Genomic DNA, 20956 nt, shown 5'->3' with positions numbered 1-20956 from the left:
GAGGGCTTTGAAGATGGATTACAGTATGACTCAGCCATGGTCTGTGTGTGTGGGTGAGGGGGGCGGGGTGTTAGTGTGTGTTTGTTTGTGGTTGTCTTTGTTTTTCTTCCACCAAGAAGTGTTGTGTGTGTTTGTGTGTAGGGTGCATTTTAGGTTTTCCACCAGGCAGGGTTGTGTGTTAGTGTGTTTTTTCTGTGTGGGTGTGTGTTTGCTTTTCCACCAAAGGAACAGATTTGTAGTCTGGTTGGCAATGGCATTCACCCAGGTTTCTTGCTCTATGCCCCCCTTCCTCCTCTCTCTCTAGTTAGTACAGTACAATAGGCTGTATAACCCCCTTATGACCTCCATGGTAGCCTGGCATTAGATTCCTGAAAACTGATTGGACAGAGGGCAGGTCACAGGAGCCTCCAGGGAGTTCCCCCACATTCCTTGTGAGTGTGTTTCAAAACAGGGTGTATCCACATCTGTAGCCCCCCCCCCAGAAATAAACACAAATAAACAAAGCTAAGACACACCTACACAAACAAATACACACTAACAAACAACCCTGTTTGGTGGAAAAGCAAATACACACTGTCACGTGTGCTCCCTCTCCGGCCTCTAGGTCACCAGGCTGCTCGTTATGGCGCACACCTGCCACCATCTTAACGTGCACCTGTGTATCATCAGACTCACCTGGACTCCATCACTTCCCTGATTACCTTCCCTATATACAGTTGAAGTCGGAAGTTTACATACACTTTAGCCAAATATATTTAAACTCAGTTTTTCACAATTCCTGGCATTTAATCCTAGTGAAAATTCTATGTCTTAGGTCAGTTAGGATCACAACTTTATTTTAAGAATGTGAAATTTCAGAATAATAGAAGAGAAAATGATTTATTTCAGCTTTTATTTCTTTCATCACATTCCCAGTGGGTCAGAAGTTTACATACACTCAATTAGTATTTGGTAGCATTGCCTTTAAATTGTTTAACTTGTGTCAAACGTTTCGGGTAGCCTTCCACAAGCTTCCCACAATAAGTTGGGTGAATTTTGGCCCATTCCCCCTGACAGAGCTGGTGTGTAGGCCTCCTTGCTCGCACACGCTTTTTCAGAACTGCCCACAATTTTTCTATGGTATTGAGTTCAGGGCTTTTTGATGCCCACTCCAATACCTTGACTTTGTTGTCCTTAAGCCCTTTTGCCACAACTTTGGAAGTATGCTTGGGGTCACTGTCCATTTAGAAGGCCCATTTGCGACCAAGCTTTAACTTCCTGACTGATGTCTTGAGATGTTGCTTCAATATAGCAACCTAATTTTCCTGCCTCATGATGCCATCTATTTTGTGAAGTGCACCAGTCCCTCCTGCAGCAAAGCACCCCCACAACGTGATGCTGCCACCCCCGTGCTTCACAGTTGGGATGGTGTTATTCGGCTTGCAAGCCTCCCCATTTTTCCTCCAAACATAACGATGGTCATTATGGCAAAACAGTTCCATTGTTGTTTCATCAGACCAGAGGACATTTCTCCAAAAAGTACAATATTTTTCCCCATGTGCAGTTGCAAACCATAGTCTGGCTTTTTTATGATGGTTTTGGAACAGTGGCTTCTTCCTTGCTGAGCGGCCTTTCAGGTTATGTCGATATAGGACTCGTTTTACTGTGGATATAGATACTTTTGTACCTGTTTCATCCAGCATCTTCACAAGGTCCTTTGCTGTTGTTCTGGGATTAATTTGCACTTTTCGCACCAAAGTACATTCATCTCCAGGAGACAAAATGTGTCTCCTTCCTGAGCGGTATGATGGCTGCGTGGTCCCATGGTGTTTATACTTGGGTACTATTGTTTGTATAGATGAACGTGGTACCTTTGGACATTTGGAAATTGCTCCCAAGGATGAACAAGGCTTGTGTTTTCTGAGGTCTTGGCTGATTTCTTTTGGTTTTTCCATGATGTCAAGCAAAGAGGCACTGAGTTTGAATGTAGGCCTTGAAATACATCCACAGGTACACATCCAACTGAGTCAAATGATGTCAATTTGCCTATCAGAAGCTTCTAAAGCCATGACATTTTCTGGAATTTTCCAAGCTGTTTAATGACACAGTCAACTTAGTGTATGTAAACTATTGACCCACTGGAATTGTGATCCAGTGAATTATAAGTGAAACAATCTGTCTGTAAATAATTGTCATGTGTCATTTGCCATGCACAAAGTAAACGTCCTAACTGACATGCCAAAACTATTGTTTCTTAACAAGACATTTGTGGAGTGGTTGAAAACAAGTTTTAATGACTCCAATCTAAGTGTATGTAAACTTCCGACTTCAACTGTGTAAGTCACTCCCTTTGGTTCCTTCCCCAGGCGTTATTGTTTCAGTTTCATGTCGGTGCGTTGTTTGTGTTATGTTTCATTTGTTGATTAAATCACTCCCTGAACTTGCTTCCTGACTCTCAACGCACATCGTTACAGAATGACGTCTCACCTAAGGGAAGCATCAGGGAGTTTTTTTTTTGATTCAGTGGGAATGATGTCAGGTCCGGGAGCCGCTACAGGCTCCCCTGTCTCTGCCGGTTCGTCAGGCTCCCCTGCCTCCGCCGGTTCGTCAGGCTCCCCTGCCTCCGCCGGTTCGTCAGGCTCCCCTGCCTCCGCCGGTTCGTCAGGCTCCCCTGCCTCCGCCGGTTCGTCAGGCTCCCCTGTCTCCGCCGGTTCGTCAGGCTCCCCTGCCTCCGCCGGTTCGTCAGGCTCCCCTGCCTCCGCCGGTTCGTCAGGCTCTTATACCTCAGCTGTATTGCCAGGCTCCCCTGCTTCCACCGGCTCGTCAGGATCTCATGCCTCAGCCGGATTACCAGGCTCCCCTGCCTCAGCCGGTCTGTCAGGTTCCCGCGCATCAGCAGGGGTGACCAGTCCGCTCCTGATTCCCGTGATCGTCCCTTTGGTTGGCGTCCTGCGGTTGGAACCGAATGCGCCGGGGAGGGAGTACTGTCACGTATTCTCTCTCTCCGGCGCTCTAGGTCACCAGGCTGCTCGTTGTGGCACACACCTGTAACCATCGTTACGCACACCTGCGCGTCATCAGACTCACCTGGACTCCCTCCCTTACCTTATTACCTTCCCTATATATAAACTCAGCAAAAAATAAACATCCTCTCACTGTCAACTGCATTTATTTTCAGCAAACTTGTAAATATTTGTAAATATTTGTATGAACATAACAAGATTCAACAACTGAGACAAACTGAACAAGTTCCACAGACATGTGACTAACAGAAATTGAATAATGTGTACCTGAACAAAGGGGGGGATCAAAATCAAAAGTAACAGTCAATATCTGCTGTGGCCACCAGCTGCATTAAGTATTGCAGTGCATCTCCTCCTCATGGACTGCGCCAGATTTGCCAGTTCTTGCTGTGAGATGTTACCCCACTCTTCCACCAAGGTACCTGCAAGTACCCGGACATTTCTGGGGGGAATGGCCCTAGCCCTCAGCCTCCGATCCAACAGGTCCCAGACGTGCTCAATGGGATTGAGATCCAGGCTCTTCGCTGGTCATGGCAGAACACTGACATTCCTGTCTTGCAGGAAATCACGCACATAACGAGCAGTATGGCTGGTGGCATTGTCATGCTGGAGGGTCATGTCAGGATGAGCCTGCAGGAAGGGTACTACATGAGGGAGGAGGATGTCTTCCCTGTAACGCACAGCATTGAGATTGCCTGCAATGACAACAAGCTCAGTCTGATGATGCTGTGACACACCTCCCCAGACGGACCCTCCACCTCCAAATCGATCCCGCTCCAGAGTACAGGCCTCGGTGTAACGCTCATTCCTTCGACAATAAACGTGAATCCGACCATCACCCCTGGTGAGACAAAACCGCGACTCGTCAGTGAAGAGCACTTTTTGCCAGTCCTGTCTGGTCCAGCTACGGTGGATTTCTGCTCATAGGCGATGTTGTTGCCGGTGATGTCTGGTGAGGACCTGCCTTACAACAGGCCTACAAGCCCTCAGTCCAGCCTCTCTCAGCCTATTGCGGACAGTCTGAGCACTGATGGAGGGATTGTGCGTTCCTGGTGTAACTCGGGCAGTTGTTGTTGCCATCCTGTACCTGTCTCGCAGGTGTGATGTTCGGATGTACCAATCCTGTGCAGGTGTTGTTACACGTGGTCTTCCACTGCGAGGACGATCAACTCTCTGTCCTGTCTCCCTGTAGTGCTGTCTTAAACATCTCACAGTATGGACATTGCAATTTATTGCCCTGGCCACATCTACAGTCCTCATGCCTAATTGCAGCATGCCTAAGGCACATTCACGCAGATGAGCAGGGACCCTGGGCATCTTTCTTTTCGTGTTTTTCAGAGTCAGTAGAAAGGCCTCGTTAGTGTCCTAAGTTTTCATAACTGTGACCTTAATTGCCTACCATCTGTAAGCTGTTAGTGTCTTAACGACCGTTCCACAGGTGCATGTTCATTAATTGTTTATGATTCATTGAACAAGTATGGGAAACAGTGTTTAAACCCTTAACCATAAAGATCTGTGAAGTTATTTGGATTTTTATGAATTATCTTTGAAAGACAGGGTCCTGAAAAAGGGACGTTTCTTTTTTTGCTGAGTTTATGTCACTCCCTTTAGTTCCTTCCCCAGGCATCATTGTTTCTGTTTCAGTTTCATGTCTGCGTTGTTCGTGTTTATTGTTGTGTTTTACGTTTCGTTTATTGAGGAAATCACTCACTCCCTGAACTTGCTTCCCGACTCTCAGGGGACATCGTTACACACACTAACAAACAACCCTGTTTAGTGGAAAAGTAAAAACAAACCTGAAAACACACACACAAACATTGTGAACGAGAATGGGTAGCTGGGAGGGCTGTGAAGCTGTGCTTGGCAGGCCTGTTGCTCATGTGAACTACTTGGCAAGTGTACTGCCCTTGTTTCAGGGGAGAGGAGGCAGAGATTTAAAGAAACAAAGGAAATAAAGAGCACAGAAAAATTGAAAAGTATGGAGTGATTGAATGAAACCAATAAAATGAAATCAAAATCTTTTAGGATTTTCAGACCGTTAGTGTGTGTTCTGCATGACACCATATCTTTTCTACACAATACAGTTGGTAGAGTTCTACTGTTCACACACACTCACTTTTGCTCATGCCATCAAAGACTGCCTCTATCACAACATTATGTTGGCAGGGTTCTTCCACTGATGTGAAGTCATGTTACACCCAGAGGTTGAGGTTTACTACTGGCCACATCCTGTTTACACCCCTGCGTGTCCTCTCTTTCAGACGGGCTGCCCCCAAGTGGTGAAGGTAGGCAACAACACCTCTGCCACATTGATTCTCAACAGGGGGGCCCCACAGGGGTGCGTGTTCAGCCCTCTCCTGTACTCCCTGTTCACCCATGACTGCGTGGCCACGCAGTGGTGCCAGGAAAATAACTTCTCCCTCAACATCAACCAAACGAAGGAACTGATTGTGGACTACTGGAGACAGCAGAGAAAGCACGCCCACATCAACATTGACAGAGACACAATGGAATGATTTTTTATTAGGATCTCTTTTAGTCCTCATTTGGTGTCATCTTCCAAGAGTTCTTAAACATTAAAATACAATTTATAATACAATCATATGTCCACATATAACACACTGTTACAAACAACAGAGATAATACACTGCCACATTGACCAGATAAATACTCTGACAGTCTGAAAATATAGATTGGTTTCTTCATCTACCACAGTGAAGTTCCTCGGCGTGCACATCACTGACAACCTGAAATGGTCCCTTCACACAGACAGTGTGGTGAAGAAATTTGGAGGCTGGAGAAATGTGTCTTTGCCCCTCATATGCACCTTTTAGGCTTTATCACCACCTGGTACGGCAACTGCACCATCTGCAACTGCAGGGCTCTCGAGTGGGTGGTGCCATCAGCCCAACACATCACCGGGAGCACACTGCCTGCCCTCCAGGTCGTCTGCAGCACCCAGTGTCACAGGAAGGCCAAGAAGATCATCAAGGATCTCTGCCACCCGAGCCACAGCCTGTTCACTCCACTATCATCCAGAAGACGGAGACAGTACAGATGCATCAAGGCTTAGACCGAGAGACTGAAAAACAGCTTCTATCTCCAGGCCATCAGACTGTTAAATAGTAACCACTAACCGGCCTCCACCCATAACCCTACCCTGAACCTTAGTCACTGTTACTAACCAGCTACCAACGGGTATTCTACCCTGCACCTTAGAGACTGCTGTCATATGTACATAGTCATTTAACACTGGTCACTTAATTAATGATAAATACTGTTTCATCCACTTCATATGCATTGTATTCTAGCCATGGCTCATCCTATATACTGTAACGCCATAGGGCGGGGCACAATTGGCCCAGCGTCATCCAGGTTAGGGGAGGGTTTTCACGGGGTAGGCCGTCATTGCAAAATAAGAATTTGTCCTTGACTGACTAGCCTAGTTAAATAAAGGTTAAAAAAAAACAATGTTTAAAAAAATACTGCGATACACACGTTTTCTATTCATATACTGTCTATACCTCATTCCATTATGTGAAGAGGGCACGACAAAACATATTCCCCCTCAGGAGACTGAAATGATTTGGCATGGGTCCTCAGATCCTCAAAAAGTTCTACAGCTGCACCATCGAGAGCATCCTGACGGGTTGCATCACTGCATGGTATGGTAACTGCTCAGCCTTCGACCACAAGGCACTACAGAGGGTAGTGCGAACAGCCCAGTACATCACTGGGGCCAAGCTTCCTGCCACACAGGACCTCTATACCAGGCAGTGTCAGAGGAAGGCCCTATAAATTGTCAAAGACTCCAGCCACCCTGGTCACTGTTCTCTCTGCTACCACACGGCAAGCGGTGCCGGAGTGCCAAGTCTAGGTCTAAGAGGCTTCTAAACAGCTTCTACCCCCAAGCCATAAGACTCCTGAACATCTAGTCAAATGGCTACCCAGACTATTCACATTGCCGCCCCCCCCCTCCCCCTCCCCCCCTCCCCTCCACACCACTGCCACTCTCTGTTGTCATCTATGCATAGTCACTTTAATTAACTCTACCTACATGTACATACTACCTCAACTAACTGGTGCCCCCGCACACTGACTCTGTACCGGCACCCCCCTGTATATATTGTTATTTTTTACTGCTGCTCTTTAATTACTTGTTACTTTTATCTCTTATTCCTATCCGTATTTGTTAAACTGCACTGTCGTCTAGGGGCTCGTAAGTAAGCATTTCACTGTAAGGTCTACAGCTGTTGTATTTGGCTCATGTGACTAATAACATTTGATTTGATTTAAGGGTACAAGGTAATTGAGGTAGATATGCACATATACATACAGTACCTTCAGAAAGTATTCACACCCTTTGACTTTTTCCACAATCTGTTGTGTTAGAGCCTGAATTTTAAATGGATCAAATTGGGATTTTTTTGTTACTGGCCTACACACAATAATCCATCATGTCAAAGTGGAATTATGTTTATGGAAACTTTTGAAATTAAGTACAAATGAAAAGCTGAAATGTCTGGGTCTATAAGTACTCAATATCTTTATCATGGCAAGCCAAAATAAGTTCAGGAGTAAAAATGTGCTTAAGAAATCGCGTGGACTCAGTCTGTGTGCAATAACAGTGTTAAACATGATTTTTGAATGACTACCTCGTCTCTGTACCCCACACATACAGATAATTGCAAGGTCCCTCATTCGAGCAGTGTATTTCAACCACAAAGAGCAGGGATATTTTCCAATGCCTCACAAAGAATGGTACCTACTGGTAGATGGGTACTAATAAAAAGTAGACATTGAATATCACTTTGAGCATTGTGACATTATTAAATCACACTTTGGATTGTAAATCAATACACCCAGTCACTACAAAGACACAGGCGTCCTTCCTAACTCAGTTGAAGGAGAGAAAGTGAAGTGCTGAGGGATTTCACAGTGAGGCCAACGGTGACTTTAAAACAGTTACAGAGTTAAATGGCTGTGATAGGAGAAAACTTCAGACGGATCAGCAACATTGTAGTTACTCCACAATACCAACCACATTTACAGAGTGAAAAGAAGGAAGCTTGTACAGAATAAAAATATTCTAAAACATTCATCCTGTTTGTATAAATGCACTAAAGTAGCACTGCAAAAAATGTGGCAAAGCAATTCACTTTTTGTCCTCAATACAAAAAATCCTTGCCGATGACACAACAGTGGTAGGCCTGATCACCGACAACAATGAGACAGCGTATAGGGAGGAGGTCAGAGACCTGGCAGTGTCGTGCCAGGACAACAACCTCTCCCTTAACATGATCAAGACAAAGGAGATGTCCTCAATTGGAAAAATCCAATACAACACATTACTGAGTACCACTATGGGGTAGCTGAGTGGTTAGAGCATAGGGTGAGTAACTAAAAGGTTGCTGGATCGAATCCCCAAGCTGACAAGGTACAAATCTGTCATTCTACCTCTTAGCAAGGCGGTTAGCAAACCCACTGTTCCCCAGGCGATGAAGATGTCGATTAAGGCAGCCCCCGCACCTCTCTGATTCAGAGGGGTTGGGTTTAATGCGGAAGACACATTTCAGTTGAATGTATTCAGTTGTACAACTGACTAGGTATCCCCCTTTTTCTCCATATTTTCAAGCATAGTGGTATTATGGGTATGCTTGTAATTGTTAAGGAATGGGGAGTTTTTCAGGATGAAAATAAACTAAATGGAGCTAAGCTCAGCACAGGCAAAATCCTAGCAGAAAACCTGGTTCAGTCAGCTTTCCACCAGACACTGGAAGATTAATTCACCTTTCAGCAGGACAATAACCTAAAACACAAGGCCAAATGTAAACTGGAGTAGGATACCAAGAACACAGTGAATGTTCCAGAGTGGCTTAGTTACAGTTTTGACTTAAATCTATTGAAAATATATGGCAATACCTGAACATGGTTGTCTAGCAATGATCAACAAACAATTTGACAGAGCTTGAAGAATTTTGAAAATAATAAATGGCCAAATGTTGCAGAATCCAGGTGTGGAAAGCTCTTAGAGACTTACCAAGAAAGACTCACAGCTGTAATCACTGCCAAATGTGCTTCTACAAAGTATTGACTCTTATGAATACTTATGTAAATTAGAATAATAGTGAAGAGATCAAAAATATAAAATAACACATATGGAATCATGTGGTAACCAAAAAAGTGTTAAACAAATATATTTGAGATTCTTCAAAGAGCCAACCTTGCCCTTGATGACAGCTTTGCACACTCTTGCCATTCTCTCAACCAACTTCACCTGGAATGCTTTTCCAACAGTCTTGAAGGAGTTCCCACATATGATGAGCACTTGCTGGCTGCTTTTCCTTCACTCTGCGGTCCAACTCATTTCAAACCATCTCAACTGGGTTGAGGTTGGGTGATTGAGGAGGCCAGGTCATCTGATGCAGCACTCCATCACCCTCCTTCTTGGTCAAATAGCCCTTACACAGCCTGGAGGTGTGTTGTGTCATTGTCCTGTTGAAAAAGAAATTATTTTCCCACCAAGCTTAAACCAGATGGAAATGGCGTATCTCTGCAGAATGCTGTGGTAGACATGCTGGTTCAGTGTGCCTTGAATTCTAAATAAATCACTGACAGTGTCGCTAGTAAAGCACCCACACAACATCACAGTCCTCCTCCATGCTTCATGGTGGGAACCACACATGCGGAGATAATCCGTTCACCTACTCTGCATCTCACAAAGACATGGCGGATGGAACCAAAAATCTAAAATTGGGACTCATCAGACCAAAGGACAGATTTCCACTGCAAGTCTCATCTTATTGGTGTCCTTCATTATTGGTTTCTTTGCAGCAATTTGACCATGAAGGCCGCAGTCTCCTCTCAACAGTTGATGTTGAGATGTGTCTGTTACTTGAACTCTGCGAAGCATTTATTTGGGCTGCAATTTCTGAGGCTGGTAACTCTAATGAACTTATCCTCTGCAGCAGAGGTAACTCTGGGTATTCCTTTCCTGTGGCGGCCCTCGTGAGAGCCAGTTTTATCATAGCGCTTGATGGTTTTTGCAAATGCACTTGAAGAAATTTTAAAAGTTCTGAAATTTTCCAGAGTGAATGACCTTTATGTCTTAAAGTAATGATGGACTGTCATTTCTCTTTGCTTATTTGAGCTGTTCTTTCCATAATATGGACTTGGTATTTTACCAAATAGGGCTATCTTCTGTATACCACCCGTACCTTGTCACAACACAACTGATTGGCTCAAACACATTAAGGAAAGAAATTCCACAAATTAACTTTTAACAAGGCACACCTGTTAATTGAAATGCATTCCAGGTGACTACCTCTTGAAGCTGGTTGAGAGAATGCCAAGAGTGTGCAAAGCTCTCATCAAGGCAAAGGGTGGCTACTTTGAAGAATCTCAAATTCTAAAGCTAGCTAGACAAACTGTTTAGCTGAACCATAACTAGATAGGAGCTCCTATAGGTTTACACTAGCTATAAAACAAACCAGGCTTCATTTTATTAATATGATGGAAGTCAATTATGAGGTATAAATGAAAATTGTGACTGGAAATATTGATAATTCCCTTTAGAGTTGCTTCTTGCCTGGACCTTGGTGAGTCAGTGCTCTCTCATACTCTCTATATCATTTTCTCTCTCTCTCTTTACAGGTGGTAGAGGTGTATTCTGGGAAAATAACAGGTGTTCCAAGAAAGACAGACATCCAGGTTATCTAAAAAAAAATATCTGTCACTCTCATGTATACCTCCCTTTCCTATTTCTTTCTCTCACGTCTTGTTTCTCTTTCCTCACCAACTTGCTTTCTGACTATCCTTCTCCTTGTTGAAATGTAGGGCTGGGTGAGATGTCCCTGTGAATTGAGGCCAGCTATGCAATTCTGCCTGGAGGAGAGAGAGAGAAGGGAAGAGAGTCACTGAGTGATAGAGAAAGAAGAGAAGGAGAGTGGAGAATGAGGGAAAAGGGGTAGTGAGAGTCAGAGATAGCAAGAAAAGGGGGGATGGAAGAAGGAGAAGACAGAGACCGAGAGAGGGAGAAGTGATAGGAATTGAGCTGCAGAAAATGAGACTGGAAGAAAAAGGGGGGATGGGTGGAGGAGAGGGATGGAGGTCTGAACTCAATTTTACTTCTACCGCAGGTTTATTGACCCCATGCTGAAGCAGATTGGAGTTAAAAGGTGCTCTGTTCTTTCCTGCCTTTCTCTGAAAATCCCTCTTTCATTTTCTACTGCCGATAAGAGTCCTCTTCATATCCTTAGCACCGGGCTAAATCTGTCAAAGGAGAACTCATTACACACACACACACACACACACACACAGTGTGTGTGTGCGTGCGTGGGAATGCGTGCGTGTACGTGTGTGTGTGATGATCCACTGAGTCAGCAGCTGGATCGATGCTTCCTGCTGAGGGGTCACTTTACAACCACCATTAGTCCCTTCCCAGAGTGTACCACTGCACTCATTAGCATATAGAACATTGATTTAGAGATAGTAAACAAACACGCTAACATGGCGACGCAATGCATTGACTGATAATGCCCCACTGGCACACAAGGTAGCCAATTAAAGGCAAGGATGAAACCCATCCCTTACTCCTATCACTTCATCTGATCCCTCTCTTTTCACCTGCAGCAGAATCTGTAGCTACCTTTGTGACCACAGTATTTCTAACAACAACCATAATGAAAGGTCAGTGAGATTAGTGTTAATCCATGCTACTATGAATGAACAGACCAATGCCCATACACATACACCCCTCTATAGAAGTGTGTAAGGGGAGTTTTAAACTAATGGCTCACAGATGCTCTGCATCTCACCATTGATGACATCATGCCTATACTCCCCCTCCCAATCAAACGCTCAGAGAGAAGACGGTCCCCTCATAGCTCAGACACACGTTTCTTATTAAGCTCCAGCAGGGGAGGGAGGACAAGAGAGGAGGTAAAGTGAAAAAGAGAGAGGGAAATAACCTATCACCATCGTTACGTGCACCTGTGTGTCATCAGACTCGCCTGGACTCCATCACTTCCCTGATTACCTTCCCTATCTCTCACTCCCTTTGGATCCTTCCCCAGGTGTTATTGTTTCATGTCTGTGTTTCTTGTTTTGTATTATGTTCTGTTTATTTATTAAAACACTCACTCCCTGAACTTGCTTCCCGACTCCCAGCGCTATAGAATGACACCTCACCCTAGGAAAACATCAGGGATTTTTTTTTCTTTTTCGGTGGGAATGACGTCAGGTCTCATGCCTGAGACAGATCTCCGGGCTCCCCTGCATCCGCTGGTTCGTCAGGCTCTCATGCCTCAGCGTGGGTGCGAAAAGACGATTCTCTTCCACAGCGAATTCTACTAGATGAAAAGCTGAAATGAGTATGACATCCTGGCATTTAAAGGATACTTCATAGTCAGGGCTAATGGCTGGAACTGTGTTTGGAGAAGGAAGTGTGCCTGTTTGCAGACCTCTACAATATATGATTGAATGCTTAGAATGTACAGCCATTTTAGGGAGTGGAATGTTCAGATGATTGTTGGAGAACACATTTATCATCAAGTTGTAAATTCAAGAGTTGAATATGTCCGTGACATTTCATCTGGCATAAACAACCATGACCTATTGTCCACATTCAATTACTGTGAGTCATAAACCATTTCGTATTGAAGCTGCACTGAAATTAGGCTGTGTGTGTCCCCCCCAGGGGTCTGCTTGGTATTAACTGCCTGCCAATTTGGGCCTGATGTTTGGGCCTGCTGCCAAGTGCTATCTCTGTGCCTGGTCCTTTCCCCTGACACACACACAAATAAACACACACACACACAAGATGACGAGAGATGGAGCTAACATTGTTAGCTACAGAAAAGAGAGGCTAGAGAGAGAGAGAGGATGGTGTTATAAAACAACCATAGAAGACAGCGACGCATGACATCTATGCTCTCTCTCCTCTCGCTGTCTCTGTGTGTGTGTGTGTGTGTGTGTGTGTGTGTGTGTGTGTGTGTGTGTGTGTGTGTGTGTGTGTGTGTGTGTGTGTCTAGAGCTAGAAAAATTAGAACAGTCCTGACTAATAGAGACAGAGGACAGACTGTTCAATCCCCCATGGTCCTGCTCTATTCACTCCACTTGGGCTTGGTATTTATAGCCAGGCAGCACCTACCAACGAGAGAACAGTCATCAACAGCTACAGAGCATGGTTCCTGGGAGGCAGCGATTCTGTCACTGTCAGCTCTAGTCAGCTAATATACCTCAGCCTGGGAGGCAGCGACTGTCACTGTCAGCTCTAGTCAGCTAATATACCTCAGCCTGGGAGGCAGCGACTCTGTCACTGTCAGCTCTAGTCAGCTAATATACCTCAGCCTGGGAGGCAGCGACTCTGTCACTGTCAGCTTTAGTCAGCTAATATACCTCAGCCTGGGAGGCAGCGACTCTACTAGGGCTCTAAAGTAGTCTGCTAAATGTAGTTTTGTACATTGCTAAAAATGTTACTCACCAACATTAGGGTTGTGATTCTACAAACAATAGTTAAAAGTGTAGACGCAAGAATTTGTATTTGTTTATACTGTAGAACAAGTGTAAAACGAATTGCAAACCGTCAGTATTCTAACGTTTTGACCCTTCGTCCTCACCTATATCTCATTTAAGACAGAGCGTATCTATCCACTGTGTGTGAGTGGAGCGTATCTGTCCACTGTGTGTGAGTGGAGCGTATCTGTCCACTGTGTGTGAGTGGAGCGTATCTGTCCACTGTGTGTGAGTGGAGCGTATCTGTCCACTGTGTGTGAGTGGAGCGTATCTATCCACTGTGTGTGAGTGGAGCGTATCTGTCCACTGTGTGTGAGTGGAGCGTATCTATCCACTGTGTGTGAGTGGAGCGTATCCATCCACTGTGTGTGAGTGGAGCGTATCCATCCACTGTGTGTGAGTGGAGCGTATCCATCCACTGTGTGTGAGTGGAGCGTATCCATCCACTGTGTGTGAGTGGAGCGTATCTATCCACTGTGTGTGAGTGGAGCGTATCTATCCACTGTGTGTGAGTGGAGCGTATCTATCCACTGTGTGTGAGTGGAGCGTATCTATCCACTGTGTGTGAGTGGAGCGTATCTATCCACTGTGTGTGAGTGGAGCGTATCTATCCACTGTGTGTGAGTGGAGCGTATCTATCCACTGTGTGTGAGTGGAGCGTATCTATCCACTGTGTGTGAGTGGAGCGTATCTATCCACTGTGTGTGAGTGGAGCGTATCTATCCACTGTGTGTGAGTGGAGCGTATCTATCCACTGTGTGTGAGTGGAGCGTATCTATCCACTGTGTGTGAGTGGAGCGTATCTATCCACTGTGTGTGAGTGGAGCGTATCTATCCACTGTGTGTGAGTGGAGCGTATCTATCCACTGTGTGTGAGTGGAGCGTATCTGTCCACTGTGTGTGAGTGGAGCGTATCTGTCCACTGTGTGTGAGTGGAGCGTATCTATCCACTGTGTGTGAGTGGAGCGTATCTATCCACTGTGTGTGAGTGGAGCGTATCTATCCACTGTGTGTGAGTGGAGCGTATCTATCCACTGTGTGTGAGTGGAGCGTATCTATCCACTGTGTGTGAGTGGAGCGTATCTATCCACTGTGTGTGAGTAGGGGGGGTTGTACACCGTGTCCTTGAGGGCCATTATTCTGTTTCTCTCCTGAAACCTGATATTTTCAAAGCCAGATCCAGCCGTGGTTGTCATGACTGAATTATCTATTGTGTCATTACACCGGCCACCATGGTTAATGCAATAACACAGGATGCCTGGAGAAGAGAAAGGTGAAGTGTGTGTATGTGTGTGTGCCTGTGTGTTTCCACACAGCCTTGGCATCTCACTGTCAACGTTTGGGGGGATACGTCAACATCTTATTTACCAGATGCATATCTCTCCTCAGTCTCCACACAGACACAGAGAATAGCTGTGAGCTCAGAAGTACTCTCTCTGAGCCTTTTATCTGCAAACACAGCAATGTCTCGCCTCAGAAAGCACCTGGGCATTCTCTCCTTCATAATAAATCTAGAGTCCGCGTCTACATTTGAATAACTTAGCATTCTCATGCCAGCAATATAAAAAGCCATCAAATAGCACTCACACACACAGGCGCACACACACACAAACATACACACACACACACACACACACACATACACCCTGAGGTACAGTATCTGCTGCTACGCTGCTACACTAAGTACACAATAGGGATTGAGACTTGAAATGATCACTGAAGACCACCATACCAACACACTGTATAACTAAACAATCCCCTAGACTGCCTTAAAACAGTGTACTAGCGGCCCACCCTAACATTCCCACTTGGTCTGTCAACAGGCTGCATATTACTAGGGCAATTACCTTTAAACAATAGATGTCTTTATAATGCCTCCCACGCATACTCCACAGCCACATTCTACACACTGGCTTGTACTCAGTCTTCTCAATGCCAGAGCTCACCAATGAGAGAGCTCACCAATGAGAGAGCACACCAATGAGAGAGCACACCAATGAGAGAGCACACCAATGAGAGAGGTCACGCATCCAATAAAGACACACTCAAAGCCCATATTTCACCAGGCAATAACAGGGGCAGCTCTAGGAGGTCAGCAGAGGGCCTGGAGGTAGAGTTTCCACTGTGAGTAATGTGGCAGACAGTGGTACTGATAGTGATGATGACTGTATGGACATGTAAGGACAATGTAGAGTAGAGGCTCACTTAGTTAACCCTGCAGTATACCTCCAAGGTCTAGACAGAGTGCTACAACCCTGAAAAAAACTCACCTCCAAAACTAACCCCATCCAAACCATGATTCATAATCTCACTCCAAACACTAGGGTAATCCTGAAAAGCAAATAAATTCCAAAGTAGCCTAACACCTGAAAATCTTTGGAATTCCAACGTGTTTACCACAATCTAACCCCAATCGGCAATGACATCCAACCCAATCCTAGCCCAACTTCACACAGCAACTGACAAATACATTACTGACACGTGACATCTAGACTCACTTAAAGCAGGTCAACATGAGAATGTCCCAAATACATGACATCAAACCAGGTGCTCAACAGCTGCCAAATGAGGTACGGTGCTGACACATACACCTGGTGTGTGTTTGTGGTGTGTGAGCATGCCTGTGTGTGACAGTACTAACAGTGTGCAGTTTCAAGACACCTCATCTCCCATCACTTTACTTCAGTGTTTACTTAGCACCACAGTGTGTGAGACCCACCCGGGAGAGCGTTATCACACACACACACACACCTACCTATAGTTATCCCAGCTGTCTATTAACTCTGCTTGTTACCCATGGCGACAAAGAAAACAATGAGCATCCTCATCTACATGCAACACTATCACTTCATCAACTTAACAAACACTGAGGGGAAATTCACGGGTATAGAAGACACGAACATAGCTAAACTACATCAAAGATAAATATCTGTGCTTGTTTTAGTTGGCCTACAAATCATGATGATAAAATAATGTGCTGTGTGGGCATCATAATCTACAAACGGATTTGGAAGACGTTCTTGCAATTAAAATGTAATGGTCCCTGTAGTTGTTTAATTGAACTGGCTAGGACTAATTGTCTCCCTAATTAAGTCTCATAATGAGCAATGTGCCTTGGATAATGCCACGTTTTATTCTCCCATTTAAAAAAAAACCTTTGGACCATCATGATGAATATACACTGCATGACCAAAAGTATGGACACCTGCTTGTCGAACATCTCATTCCAAAATCAATGGCATTAATATGGAGTTGGTCCCCCCTTTGCTGCTATAACAGCCTCCATTCTTCTGGGAAGGTTTTCTACTAGATGTTGGAACAGTGCTGCGGGACTTGTTCCATTCAGCCACAAGAGTATTAGTTAGGTCGGGCACTGATGTTGGGTGATTAGGCCTGGCTCGCATTCGGCATTCCAATTCATCCCAAAGGTGTTCGATGGGGTTGAGGTCAGGGCTATGTGCAGGCCAGGCAAGTTCTTCCACACCGATCTCGACAAACCATTTCTTTATAGTCCTCGCTTTGTGCACGGGGGCATTGTCATGCTGAAACAGGAAAGGGCCTTCCCCAAATTGTTGCCACCAAGTTGGAAGCACAGAATTGTCTAGAATGTAATTGTATGCTGTAGAGTTAAGATTTCCTTTCACTGGAACTAATGGGCCTACACCATTATTCCTCCTCCACCAAACTTTACAGTTGGCACTATACATTAGTTCTCAAACACAGATTTGTCTGTCGGACTACGAGGTGGTGATGCATGATTCATTACTCCAGAGAACGCGTTTCTACTGCTCCAGAGTCCAATGGTGGCGAGCTTTACAGCACTCCAGCCGACGCTTGGCATTGCGCATGGTGATCTTAGGTTCCATTTCATGAAGCTCCCGACGAACAGTTATTGTGCTGAATTTTCTTCCAGAGGCAGTTTGGAACTCGGTAGTAAGTATCACAACCGAGGACAAATTATTTGTACACACTAGAGCAATCGGCAGTCCCATTCTGTGAGCTTGTGTGGACTACCACTTTGCGGCTGAGCAGTTATTGTTCCTAGATGTTTCCACTTCACAATAACAGCACATACAGTTGACCAGGGCAGCTATAGCAGGGCAGACATTTGGCGAACTGTCGTGATGGAAAGGTGCCATCCTATGACAGTGCCACTTTGAAAGTCACGGAGATCTTCAGTAAGGCCATTCTACTGCCAATGTTTGTCTGTAGAGATTGCATGGCTGTGTGCGCGATTGTATTAACCTGTCAGCAACGGGTGTGGATGAAATAGCAGAATCCATTAATTTGAAGGGGTATCCACATACTTTTTGGTGCTGTAGTGTATCTAAAATACATCTATAAAGACTATTAGTATTGCGTTTATAACAAACATAAACTAGACTAGCCTACATTTTAAGTGCTTCAGCTGTGCCGTCATGTGACACAATAGCATAAACGCACCAAACCATAATGCCGTAAAGGGAACATAGCCTTTCCTGTTTAATATCGGAGTAGCCTAACCTATGACAATCGTAATATTATATAAAGTTTTGCATTGATCACAAGTCAACAAAACAATCTGAAGTCCAACTTTTACCTCGGTTTGACAGAGCGCTATGGCCAGCAGTACAAGGAAGTGGACACTTCGCAACATCTGGGAAGAGAGAAAGGAAAATAAAATCCTGTTATAGGTTAATGTCAAGTAAAATGGTTAAATAATCAAGGAATAAAGAGCAATATTTAATCTATGTTTATGCCAATTATTCTATACCCTTCTGGAAAGCGGCTTCGTTCAGGCGTCTGCTGCGAGGAGGAGTTCGATGAATGTGTGCTGGTAAAAGAGGCGAGAGAGAGGTCTGTGATTTCAGGAGCGCTGAGGAATTCGTAGTCTACAGTCTCTCCCCGCTATGACGTGGCCAATGAAAATAAATGTCCTGAGCCCTGGAACGTTTACCGACAGAACATTCCTAATCCAAGGTCCAAAGGGGACCAGGCATATTTTGCGGTCCCGAATAATTCACCCCTGTTGACAGTAATGGCAATAGGAGAATGTGGCAGTTTGTTCATATGTTCTAAAACCTGGATTCGCATCATTACACTGTACTGTACATTACTTTTTTTGAGAACAGGAGAGAACTTGCTCACAGTTAGATCTATCTGGTTTATGGTTGCGGGTTATTGTCCGTTTGTGGATTGTCGGATGAGCAAATAGCTGTGCAGACATTACAAAATGTTTGCAGCACGTATAATTGCAGCCTGGTCTCATAGACTAGACGTTACATAATAAACAAAACAAAACATCTTTCCCCCTGAAATTACTATGACATGTGTTTGGTATGGTTACCTAAAACAGTTTACTTAAACCTCTCTTGGGTATGTGGGACGTGACCGTCCAACCTGTGGGACATACTATTCAACAGCCAGTGAAGCAGGGCGCCAAATTCAGAACGACAAAAATCTCATAATTCAAATTTCTCACACATACAAGTATTATACACCATTTTATAGATAAGATTCTCGTTAATCCAACCACATTGTCCGATTTCAAAAAGGCTTTACGGCGAAAACAAAACATTGGACTATGTTAGGACAGCGCCTAAAAAATAAAAGCCACACAGCCATTTTCCAACCAAGGAGAGGCGTCACAAAAACCAGAAATACAGCTAAAATTAAGCACTAACCTTTGATGATCTTCATCAGATGGACTTCATGTTACACAATACATGTATGTTTTGCTCGATAAAGTTCATATTTATATCCAAAAACCCCATTTTACATTGGCCCGTAATGTTCAGAAATGTTTTTCCTTCCAAAACTCCCGGTGAATGAGCACATCAATTTATAGAAATACTCATCATAAACGTTGATAAAATATTAAACTGTTATTCAAAGAATTATAGATAAACATCTCCTGCAACCGCTGTAACAGATTTCAAAAAAGCTTCACGGGGAAAGCACACTTTGCAATAATCTGAGTACGGCGCTCAGAAAACAACAGCAGGCAATACACAAACCCGCCATTTTGGAGTCATCTAAAATCATAAATAGCATTATAAATATTCACTTACCTTTGATGATCTTCATCAAAATGCACTCCCAGGAATCCCAGGTCCACAATAAATGTTGTTTTGTTCGATAAAGTCTATAATTTATGTCCAAATACCTCCTTTTTGTTCGCGCGTTCAGTAAGCTGAAAATTTCATGACGAAAAGTCATAAAAAGTTATATTTACATTCGTAGAAACATGTCAAACGATGTATAGCATCAATCTTTAGGGCCTTTTTTAACATAAATAATATGCATATCCTACATTCTGGGTCTGGGTAGCAGGCAGTTTACTACGGGCACACTTTTCATCCGGACGTCAAAATACTGCCCCCTACCCTAGAGAAGTTAACTGCAATATGCAACTTTTTTGGCATCGTAACCAAATTCACATAGAAATGTAAGTTATATCTGTCATTCTCAGTGAACAGTACAACCCTAAACCCGTAAACATGGGCACCCTCAGAGATATCATCCTGACCAACTTGCCCTCTAACTACACCTCTGCTGTCTTCAACCAGGATCTCAGCGATCACTGCCTCATTGCCTGCATCCGTAATGGGTCCACGGTCAAACGACCACCCCTCATCACGGTCAAACACTCCGTAAAACACTTCAGCGAGCAGGCCTTTCTAATCGACCTGGCCCGGGTATCCTGGAAGGATATTGACCTCATAGCGTCAGTAGAGGATGCCTGGATGCTCTTTAAAAGTGCTTTCCTCACCATCTTAAATAAGCATGCTCCATTCAAAAAATGTAGAACTAAGAACAGATTTAGCCCTTGGTTCACCCCAGACTTGACTGCCCTTGACCAGCACAAAAACATCCTGTTGGGTACTGCATTAGCATCGAATAGCCCCCGCGATATGCAACTTTTCAGGGAAGTCAGGAACCAATATACACAGTCAGATAGGAAAGCAAAGGCTAGCTTTCTCAAACAGAAATTTGCATCCTGTAGCACTAATTCCAAAAAGTTTTGGGACACTAAAGTCCATTGAGAATAGAGCACCTCCTCCCAGCTGCCCCCTGCACTGAGGCTAGGAACACTGTCACCACCGATAAATCTACAATAATTGATCATTTCAATAAGCATTTTTCTATGGCTGGCCATGCATTCCACCTGGCTACCCCTACACCGGCTAACAGCTCTGCACCCCCCGCAGAAAGTTGCCCAAGTCCCCCGCGCTTCTCCTTCAAACAAATCCAGACAGCTGATGCTCTGAAAGAGCTGCAAAATCTGGATCCTTACAAATCAGCTGGGCTAGACAATCTGGACCCTCTCTTTCTAAAATTATCCTCCGAAATTGTTGCAACCCCTGTTACTAGCCTGTTCAACCTCGTTTTCATATTGTCTGAGATCCCCAAAGATTGGAAAGCTGCCGCGGTCATCCCCCTCTTCAAAGGGGGAGACA

At 44.5% G+C, this 20956-nt stretch overlaps 1 protein-coding gene across 1 annotated transcript in view; it reads right to left on the bottom strand.

The window, feature by feature from the left end:
- The window catches only part of LOC100136473 (follistatin-related protein 1), a 42089-nt gene extending 23523 nt beyond the window's left edge, over positions 1–18566 (bottom strand). Inside the window, exons 1-2 of the mRNA XM_014174156.2 lie at positions 18271–18566; positions 18097–18153 (exon numbers count right to left, since the gene is read on the bottom strand). Coding sequence (XP_014029631.2) covers positions 18097–18153 — 57 coding nt within the window. The 5' untranslated portion in view covers positions 18271–18566. The remainder of the gene's footprint in view (positions 1–18096; positions 18154–18270) is intronic.
- Between the last annotated feature and the right edge of the window lie 2390 nt (positions 18567–20956).

Source organism: Salmo salar, chromosome ssa25, assembly GCF_905237065.1.
Source record: "Salmo salar chromosome ssa25, Ssal_v3.1, whole genome shotgun sequence".
Classification (NCBI taxonomy): domain Eukaryota; kingdom Metazoa; phylum Chordata; class Actinopteri; order Salmoniformes; family Salmonidae; genus Salmo; species Salmo salar.
Note: the sequence above shows the minus strand (reverse complement) of the source record. Positions and strands in the feature narration are given on the sequence as shown.